This window comes from Polistes fuscatus, unplaced genomic scaffold (genome assembly GCF_010416935.1).
Source record: "Polistes fuscatus isolate 324 unplaced genomic scaffold, CU_Pfus_HIC Scaffold22, whole genome shotgun sequence".
In the NCBI taxonomy this organism is placed as follows: domain Eukaryota; kingdom Metazoa; phylum Arthropoda; class Insecta; order Hymenoptera; family Vespidae; genus Polistes; species Polistes fuscatus.
Window position 1 is genome coordinate 1280338 of NW_025113099.1, and position 11255 is coordinate 1291592.

An 11255-nucleotide genomic window follows, 5' to 3' on the forward strand; every position below is an offset into this window, starting at 1 on the left:
AGCACGTCAACTAAAGATACGATTCTCAAAAAAAAATAATATTATTAGCATCTTACGTGCAATGAATAAATATGGAATATTTGCAAGATATAGACTGTTGCATTCAGAAAGAAAATTGTATGGAAAACTTCGTTTGCGAGTTTTGCGCGAGTCATTGTAACGTTCTGTTCTCAATATTGATACTTTTGTGGTTTGTTCTGATACAACAGAACATTTTTTAAATGTACAACTGTACACTACTTTGTATGCATTATTTACTATTGAAAAAAAAAAACGAAATTATTTTCTGAACAACCTAACATAACTTAAACATATACATTTTCACGATTAAAGCCATTTATTTAGGATAATACAATTGTTATACATGCAATGTATATTTACAGCATAAAACATTGAAAAGTGTGCGTATATGTTTGAGTATTATATACCCTTTACATCTTTGTTATTCAATATGTTATAACAATCGTGAAAGTGTAAAATGATCAATATTCAATTGTCAAAAAACGGATAAGACAATATTCTACAGATATAATAAGTATATTGCATTATAATATTGGGTATTGTAAAATTAGGTTGTAATATTATAAATTCATCCCGTCATTTATGTGTTTTTCCAAATGGTACAATAAATTAAAAATTTGTTCCATTTAGTATAGTTCATTATTTGATCCATACCTGATTCCATATGTGGACGATACGTTGATTAATTGATATCATTGGATTTGGATCTAAAAACATAAATAAATCTCCAACAATTTCATCATTTTAATTGATCATTCTTCGTAATTATTTGAAGAATTTAAATATACTTACTTCAAATTTACTAATACGAATTTTACATTTAACAATCAATAATTAACGAAAGAAAAAATATTTCTTATCTTTCATACGAAAGATTCAGCATATTCGCTGGAAGTCTCATTCGATTCACCAATCTCGATAAACTTTTCTACATCATTGGATGTAAATTTATAGAACGAATCCTTTCGTTTAAGAAAATAAGGCCCGGATCACATGTGCGTTTCCTTCGAATTTTGATTCTTTTTAACGATCCAACATTTCGTTCTACCGTTGTAAGATTGCACGACGAGTGACGATTTCGTAGTTGGGATGATCGATGGATGATCATCGTCCATAGAAGTTTCGATGGGAGAACTTTTTTCGTCGTCCTCGTTGCTCCTTTGTGAATTTTTGAAAGATCTTCGTGAGATATTCGATTGTTCGCTCGAATCATATCTAAAAAAATCGATAATCGATAATAAAAAATTTGTTAGTTTTGCCCCACGGTTGAAAAATGAAAGAAAATTAGATTTTCTTATACGCGTATTTAACACGCGATTTTTTGTTTTTATTTTTATGAAAACCAGCCTTTTGATAATACTCCTCTTGTAACGCGAACTTCTGGTACGAATCATGCGAAATTCTTTGCCACTTTCACAATCGTAAACCGTGATACTATTGTTGCCGTCCGGAGGGGTGGAAAGATTGACCGACGTACACCAAAGTGTCTCTTTAAATGCTGTCCTGTATTTAACGCTCATGACATTATATAAAATTGGATTAACGGTTGTACTGAAATAATAAAGGCACCCACTCAACGGATGCAACCATTCATTTATATCGTGGAAATATGACGTTCGATGGACGTAAAGCAATCGTTGAGCGTGAAAGGGTGCCCAGCAGACGAAGAACATTATGACAACGGCGACTGAAACATATTTATGTGAATAGAACTCTAAACGTATTTCTTTCTTTCTTTCCATAAATAGAAATAAATATCTTAGTAGAATTCGATGTATTACAAAAAACGTAGAAATTGATAATATTGACATACGTGTTATGGAAATCATAGTAAAAATAATAGAAAAAAGAAAATAAAATAAAATTAAAAAAGATACGTCGAGTGGTCTCGAAAGCAAATAAATCTTTAAGTAAATATTTATTGTTTCATCTTTTTCGATGAAAATACGTTCGTATGCATTAATTACATTTTTTGAAAGTATTCGTTTTTGAATTTTGATCGATATATGCAGATATATCAATGTTATGTTGCGTGCACGCATATTGAATAACAATCTCATGGTCGACGTTTAAGCTATTTCGCGTTACATTATTTATACAGATGAAAATACGATTACATTTGGAAAAATGTGTTTTACGGATGAATATGTTATTTTTCTTAACAATCAAAACCAAAAAATATGATATTCCTCCATTTGTTACGATCACGTATAATAATTTAAAAAAATATAATATTTATGCGAATCACAAAAACTATACGATTTAAAAAGTATGTAATTTTTCATGAATCTTTTTATTTTTTTAACCGACTGAAAGTATAAAATATGATTTTCCATTTGTTATAATAGCGTATGAAAAATAAATGGTATTTACGTGAACCAGAAAGCACGAAATTTCTCTAAATAACACTTCAAAGACACGAATCAAAGTTACATCTTATATTCAAGATTTAATCTAAGAGAAAATCTTTCTCCGACTGTCAGCAAGTTCTTAGTTTTATTGACTTACTAATGTATACATGGCAAGACAATTACAAAACTTCATTTTATATTTACTTCAACAATATTCATTTCTATTTATTCTAGTTTAAAAAATCCCTTTGACACACACGGTATAAATATATCGTGGTTTCGCTTGACGAATTTCTTCCAGTACTACTGTGTTAATTTAAAAGAACATCCATATAATTACGGATGAATTTTCACAAGTAAATCATATTTTATCTCTCAATTAATCTCATAATTATCTCTCAATTTATCTCATATGTTATCACCGGTGTTAATCAAGTTTCAAACATTTACTCATATCAAATGACAGAATAATTCGACACGTGGAATTCGCAGATAAACGTTAAATTTCTAAATCCCGTCATGATGACTATAATTACGAGTGCGTTTAAAATGAGATTTGAAGAAAGTTGATTATTGCTCTTTTCTTCTTTTTGAAGTTATACTTCTTTTGGCGCGTTTTGTGAAAATGTGATGGGAGAACGAATTTTTACGAGTGACATGGAAAAATCGTGAAGTTGTCTTCTCTTTTTCTTCCCCTTTTTTTCTCAAACGGGTCACCCATCCAAGTACTAATCGTACTCAGGGGCTGCTTGACTTAAATGATCGAGCGGGAAGTAGTTCTATCACTGCGCCATGGCCGTTGACGCATAAAGTAATTCGACAATAATAATAATAATGAATAATAATAATAATAATAATAATAATATTATAATAATAACATTAATTAAAAAATAAACAAGGAAAATTAATAATGGTGATAATAATAATAATAATAATAATAATTATTATTATTTTTTTAATTATTATTTTTTTATTTATTTTATTATTTTATTATTATTTTATTATTTATTTTTTTTGTAAAGTTATTTTTTTGAAGTTATTTTTGAGGTTATGTTCGTTTAGGTACGCCAAAGAAGTATAACTTTTTACGTGCGTACAAAAGTACACACACCAATTTTTTTTTTTTCCCAAATCACGTTATTATTACATCAATCATTTTCTAATCTTTTTCTAATGTCGTATCGATTTCACAAGTTAAGTTTATACACCATCAAAGAGATTCAATTGATAGACTATTAAGTTACCTTAGAAATCGAAATCTTTGACTTACTAAGCATGCGTACAATGGCCTTTCGTGAGTGTGCTTGTCTCGTCTCACCGTGAACCGAACCCTCGATACTATGGCCAAGAGTATTCCTTTGTATTCTGAGACACATTCGCACGTATAGAACTACTATGAACACCATAGGGATTAAGAAGAATATTATACAGCTTAACTCGTAAAGTGGAAACTTCGGCATATTGTGTAACAGCATAGCACATAATGCTGAATCTTCTGAATATCTTCCTGATTCTGAACGTAGAAAAAACGAGAACAAATTTTCTCATTAATATTATAATAAATATAATAATAATGATAATAATAATTATTTTGTAACAATAATATCACCTGGAGGATATTCGATGTAGTTGACTGTCGTATAAACGGCAAATGGTATGGCAAAAATCAGTGCCACTATCCAAGTACCCAAAATGAATCTAATTGGTCGTTTCAAACCACTCATGGTGTAAAGATGCAAAGGATGACAAATAGCTAAATATCTTTCCAAGGAAAACGTCACTATGGTGAGTACCGATGCGTAAGATGACCTTCAAAATACGAAAAAAAGAAAGAAAAAAAAAAATATGAAATAGGAGAAAAATATACAGATGAAAAATGATAATCCTAAAACCCACGAAATAAATTTCATATTCTTACATCTCCGACACAAAGGCTCGTAATTTACACATGTACAATCCAAACTGCCATGGATATTGTTCCCAGAAAATGCTCAATTCATTTGGTAAACCTGTGAAACACCGAAACAAAGGATAAAGTTCCAACGTGGAAGGGTTAATTGACGTATTATTATTGTGTGTTCTTTGTCAAGATTATTATTTCTACCATTATACGCGGATGAACGTTTGTAATTTTGCTAATAATTATTCCCGGTCTATCGTTTTGATGTTTTAATACAGAAAATAATATCATTTTAAATATAATAATATGAGAAGCGAAAAAAAAAAACAAAAAATTAGAAAAAGCCTCGTTATTTTTCACCGAGAATATTTTATCTTTGGATTTATTTAATAAGAGTCTCGTCGCAAAATATGATCCCATTGTCAGAAATTTATGCGTTTTTCCACTTTATTTACCGTCCTTATTTTTATATTTTTTTTTACGCATACGTATATATAAATTTATCTTTGTTAGAATATTATTCAAAACCAATAAATTGCTTATATATACATGCACGTACACATACACACAGGTAAACATATATGTGCGCACGCGTACGTTTTACGCACGTGTATTTACTTTACACAACACATATATTCGCACGCAATCGATAAATCTTTTTTTTTTGTTAACAAGTTTTTCTTTGATAAGAAAGAGATTCGAATTTTTGTCGTATTTCCTGCCTCGCCAATAACTTTATCAGATAAATAAATTGTATATATATAAAAAAAAAATACAAAATTACTATATATATTTATTATATTACGAAAAAGTTAGATTATCGTACACTATCTATGATTTTATGTTTCGATAAACAATCATTTTGATTGTTTCATCGTTACTTTTGATTCTTACATTTCTATTTTTAATTTTTCTATTTCTATTCTCGAATATCTATGAATCTTCATACGTCGTTAAACTTCGTTGTTTTAACGTAGCTGATATTACGAAGAATTTTCTAGTTTGGATTATTCAAATGATAAACAATGGTTGAAAACAATGAGTGAGTGAAATGTGAGATAAGTGGATGCTTTTAAAATAAATTCTCGATATAACGTGGAATGTCAATCAACGACACACACACGAGTACTTAAAATCATCATTTAAAGATCATATATAAAATCCGAATTAATTGAGATTTCCAAGAGAATTTGCTAATACGATTCTTGCACATGACGGCACATCTTCTTTTGACGACAGAATGTTTTGACGTTAAGTTGAATGCACAAAGACAAGTTTTAAAACGCTATATTAAAATGTTCAAATGAAAATAAGATAGAAATACAAATTAGTTCGAGAACAAATATATTTTAATTATAACACGAAAATAATAAAATTACTTTTCAATTCGTATATCTTCGAGTTGTAAAAATTTGAATTAAATTTTATTTTTTCTCTCTCTCTCTCTTTCGAAGAAGAAGAAATAATAGAAGAAAAATATTTGAGTTTTAAATGAAAATGTTAGAAAATTATTCGCAGTTATTATCAGCAACGTTTCCAAAGTTTGAAAATAAACTTTTGTTGAATGATAGACCGAACTTTCTTTTTTCTTCTTTTTAATGGAAAGGGTAGGATCGTTTAAAGTGATAATAACATTGAGTTCGGAAACAGATAGAAAAAGAAAAAGATAAAGAGAAAGAGAGAAAAAAATGGGGGTGACATAAAGTGGAGAGAGACTTTATTCGAGACTAGCCGCAAAAATTTATCTTCGCACAAAACGACGTTGTTGACAGTGATTGATGCAATTTTTCCCACAAACTTCGCGATAAATGTACGAGTCGTTTTATTATTTCAAATAGAAAAAAAAAGAAAAGAAAAAAAAAGAGAGAAGAAATTATTGACGATAGAAAAATATATTTGAACGAGAAAAATGTATTTGAACGTACACGTGTGTGTACGAGAAAACACACACACAGACACACACAAGTTCGTTTACAATCGACGAGGGTCAACATTACTCGAACTTTTTGTTTAAATTAATAGGAACGATTTCTTTGAGGATGATACAAAAAAAAAAAACACTCACCTAAAACCAATAAGAGAAGATCAGAAATAGCCAAGTTGAAGAGATAATAATTCGTGGCGGTTTGCATAGTCGGATTTTTCTTGATGACAATGCAAGTCATGATATTACCGAATACGCCGGTTACGAAAATAATTACGTATGCAAATGTAATCGGTAAAACTAATTGAAGTGGCAGATATTTCGAGCCTAATTTTTTCTGCAAGTACTCCGTCTCGTCCAAATTCGTAAGCTCCGTTGTTGTATTGCTTAAAAAAGGGATGATCGTGTAACGGCTTGAAATATTCATACCTCTTGAATACCGAGTCCTTTAATTAATCCTCGAATTAATTAATCGAGTTTACACAATAGGCAAATAATTTCTCTTTTGTTTTTTCAAATATCGAATTAACAACGATTCCTATTTCCTACGAGAATCATCGTAGGATTCAATCAAATCAAATCAAATCAAATTAAATCAAATCAAATCTCATCGTAAATAATACAAAAATCTTTCCAATATTTCGAATTTAATTGTCCCCATGTTTGTTTCGATTTACAACAAAATCTATTACAACTCGCATCACAATCGTTCAATTTTCTTGACATCGCGTCACGAAATCAAATCACGATGAATTTTTATACGAAAATTCATAACTTTTGAGATATTTTGTTATTAATTTTTAGTAATTTCGAAGATAAACGACACAGTTTGACCGATTCGAATCGATTTTTCTAACGTTCGTGTCAACACTCCGTGAACAAGTGATGATGATCAACTGAGCCAGCTACTAACTGCTATGACTTTCATCCGCGTTTTCCCACGCGCCTCATCTACTACGCATCCAACCCTTATTTTCAATCCAACCTAGTCTGCGAGAATCCTACCTTATTTTCTTTCTTTTTTTTTTTCAAAATATACAATGCTCATGTTATCGTGCGTAAAGAATTCAAAAGAATTCCTTCGAACATTTATTTTATACTTCCTTCTTTTCAGCTTTCCTAGTTACAAAATTCATATGATTTCTATCCTATATTTATCATCATATTTATCGTAATCTTTTATAATTTTACCTATAACAAAAATCGTTTATTCATCCCTTAATTCGTTTGTTTATTTTTATTACAAAAATTAACCACAAGTTGTACTAATTTATTTGGAACTTCATAATTATATCTTGTGTTATCACAATACTGAACCCTTATTTTCAATCCAACCGAATCTGCGAGAATCGTACCTTATTTTCTTTCTTTTTTTTTTTCAAAATATACAATGCTCATGTTATCGTGCGTGAAGAATTCAAAAGAATTCCTTCGAACGTTTACTTTATTCTTCGTTCTTTTTCAGCTTTCCTAGTTACAAAATTCATAAGATTTCTATTCTATATTTATCCTAGAATTTTATCGTATTTAATCTTTTATACTTTTACTTATAACAAAAATCGTTTATTCATCCCTTAATTCGTTTGTTTATTTTTATTACAAAAATTAACCACAAGTTGTACTAATTTATTTGGAACTTCATAATTATATCTTGTGTTATCACAACACTGAACCCTTATTTTAAATCCAACCGAGTCTGCGAGAATCGTACATTATTTTCTTTCTTTTTTTTTTTCAAAATATACAATGCTCATGTTATCGTGCGTGAAGAATTCAAAAGAATTCCTTCGAACGTTTACTTTATTCTTCGTTCTTTTTCAGCTTTCCTAGTTACAAAATTCATAAGATTTTTATCCTATATTTATCATCGTATTTTATCGTAGTTAATCTTTTGTACTTTTACCTATAACAAAAATTGTTTATTCATCCCCTAATTCGTTTGTTTATTTTAATTTCAAAAATTAACCACAAGTTGTACTAATTTATTTGGAACTTCGTAATTATATCTTGTGTTATCACAACACTGAACCCTTATTTTCAATCCTACCTTATTTTCTTTCTTTTTTTTTTTCAAAACATACAATGCTCATATTATCATGCGTGAAGAATTCAAACGAATTCCTTCGAACATTTATTTTATTCTTCGTTCTTTTTCAGCTTTCCTAGTTACAAAATTCATAAGATTTCTATCCTATATTATCCTAGAATTTTATCGTAATCTTTTATACTTTTTTCTATAACAAAAATTTATTTATTATAATTATATAATTATTTATTTTTTTCTTAATTTATTTAAAAAATTTTATATTCATATTATATTTATAAATTTTATATTAATTATTATTATTATTATTTTAATTAATTATTTAATTATTATTTTAATTTAATTATTATTTAATTAATTATATATTTTTATATTAATTTTATATCTATAATTTTATAATATTTTTTCTTTATTTTTATTTAAAAAATTAACCACAAGTTGTACTCATTTATTTGGAACTTCGTAATTATATCTTGTTTTATCACAACACTGAATCCAATATAACGAATAATATAATAAACAAATAAATCGTACAATTGATTTTGAATAATTAACCAAATATTGGATATAATGAATTATTTAACATTCGTTAATACTTTTACCACAAGATAATGAATTATTTCTATCGATTATCAGATTCTACTACTTCCTCACTACCAAAGACTATTTAATTAAATTATCGATTAACTCTCGCGTAATTCTTAGATGCAATCTCTGTTGAAATCAATTTTCCTCACGTACTCGAGGATGCTAAAGCGTATTTACTTCAGGTGCTAGTTTTAATAGCATTAAGAAACAATTGTCATTTGTAGAATTAATCCTGAAAAAAAGGAAATTACAAATTTTTTTTTTTCCAAAATCGATGTTTCATTTTTCAAAATTCATCAACGACGAATAATATCTTTCTTTTATTCGAACAAAACTTTTTTCCATCATCTTCGTACGATTTCATCAAAAATCATTTACATTTACACCTTTAATTTTATGCAGAAAAAAGTGTATCACATCCTTTCGAGAACAATAAATTAATGGACTGCAGTAAAAATATTCCATTTTTTCTCCCCTGTTAATCATAGCCATTTTTATCGCATGGGTGGGTGAATGAACTTGAAACCAATGAACGTGAAAATAACCACCTCGATACGGTGGCTCAAAAACTTCAGAATAAGATTCCAGTAATAGGATCACCGTGCCAATCACGAGAGTATAATAAAGAAGCTGCAAAAGTTTTCTCCACGTAAATTTCAATTATTCTAATCTCTTTTTTTTTTTCTATCAATATATTTATTTTTTCTTGAAGAAAGCAATCGATTTTAAATCGATTTTAATTATTAACGTTAGAAGCTTGGGATTAAGTTTGCTTAACGTGATTATCGATAAAAATAATTGTTTCATAAAGTAACATTTATTGCATTTGAATGGAACAAAAAATGGAGGATATTAGTAAAAATAAAAGGAGCACCGATATGATTGGTCCATTCGAATGGACCAATTATTAACGATTATTATTATAACAATAATAATTATTATATATTATTATATTATTACATAAATTATTATATATAATAACAATAATTATTAACTATATTATTATTATTAATTATATATATTATTATTAATTATTATTATAATTATCAATATATATTATTATTATTATATTATAATTATTATATATGATAACGATAATTATTATAACAACAATAATTATTATATATTATATATATTATTATATATTATATAAATTATTATATATAATAACAATAATTATTAACTATATTATTATTATTATATATATATATTATTAATTATTATAATTATTAATTACATTATTATTATTATAACTATACTATATATATACTATATTATTATAAATATTAATTATATTATATAATAACGATAATTATTATAACAACATAATTATTATATATTATAAATATTATATATTATATATTATATAAATTATTATATATAATAACAATAATTATTAACGATAAAAAATCATAATGAAAATGATATGGAGAAAAATGATTTATTTCTGAAATGTTAGCAAAGTTTTATCGATTTATCCAATAATTTAGTAACTTTCTCTCTCTCTCTCTCTTTCTCTCTGAACAAACTTCGTTCGTAGTTCACCAAAATCGCGCTCGATGCTACTAATTTCGAATGTGGATAAGCTGGTTAGTTGGTTTAGTATATCCGACTTTGACAATTAATGGAATCGTATTGATTTTTGTAACTTCTAATTACAAAGTTTATTATATTTAGATGGTATACGGTTAAAAGTACAATATATATATCAACGAACGTTGATTTTCTCTAACGTGGATTTATTTCATACTATTTCTTTTTTTTTTTAATACTTCTTTGACGAATTATCAAACCCAGGAATATTTTTTTGTTTTTTTTTTTTAAATGAATATTATCGTTCCTTTGCACGTCGGTATTCGCAGTTTGATACAGTCGTATTAAATCAAGTGAATTGAAACACCCCCACATCTCTTAAATTCCACGGCACATATTTTTTCCATATTTTCTTTTGATTAAAAAAAAAAAAAAAAGAAAAAACTAACGCATTAAGGACAGACGAATGTGGATAAAAAGCGAAAATTTCGTGTAGAGCCATGTAAATTTGTAAAAATTACGAAAATAAATGTTTAATTTATTTAGTTATTATAATTGAATCAATATAACAATATAGAAAACAAGAATAGAGAGAGAGGATTATTTGAAATATGATTTTATGAAATACAAATACCGTAAAGTTTCTTCATTTTTGTCCAAATTCATTGTCTCGCTTGTTAAGAAATAAATTGAATTATTTCCAACTAAAGTTCAAAGTAATATTATTCAAAAATAATATAATTGTTGTTATTACCGTTAATGGTGAACGTTTATTACGTAATCTCAAAAGAATATCCGGAAGGATATATTCGAAAATGATCAGAATAGGTTCGATTAGAATTAATTTCACAGTTTCTTTAAAAAGGAATAAAAGTACGGAACAAATAGAATCCT

At 27.4% G+C, this 11255-nt stretch overlaps 1 protein-coding gene across 1 annotated transcript; it reads right to left on the reverse strand.

The window, feature by feature from the left end:
• Nucleotides 1-318: 318 nt before the first annotated feature.
• On the reverse strand, nt 319-7134 carry LOC122518050 (neuropeptides capa receptor-like). The gene is made up of 7 exons (XM_043636718.1): nt 6338-7134; nt 4291-4381; nt 3982-4181; nt 3643-3885; nt 1369-1708; nt 814-1236; nt 319-728 (listed from the first exon to the last, which is right to left on the reverse strand). Exons 1-6 carry the CDS (start codon nt 6621-6623, stop codon nt 1011-1013), a joined length of 1386 nt encoding a protein of 461 aa, XP_043492653.1. The 5' UTR covers nt 6624-7134; the 3' UTR covers nt 319-728; nt 814-1010.
• Between the last annotated feature and the right edge of the window lie 4121 nt (nt 7135-11255).

Excerpts from the sequence above, each read along its gene's own strand:
- LOC122518050 (XM_043636718.1), bottom strand. The coding sequence starts at position 6,623 with ATGAATATTTCAAGCCGTTACACGATCATCCCTTTTTTAAGCAATACA. Across the intron at positions 4,382-6,337 it reads TCTTCTCTTATTGGTTTTAG|GTTTACCAAATGAATTGAGC; the intron begins GTGAGTGTTTTT and ends GGTGTTTCACAG. Across the intron at positions 1,237-1,368 it reads AAGAGGAGTATTATCAAAAG|ATATGATTCGAGCGAACAAT; the intron begins GCTGGTTTTCAT and ends CGATTTTTTTAG.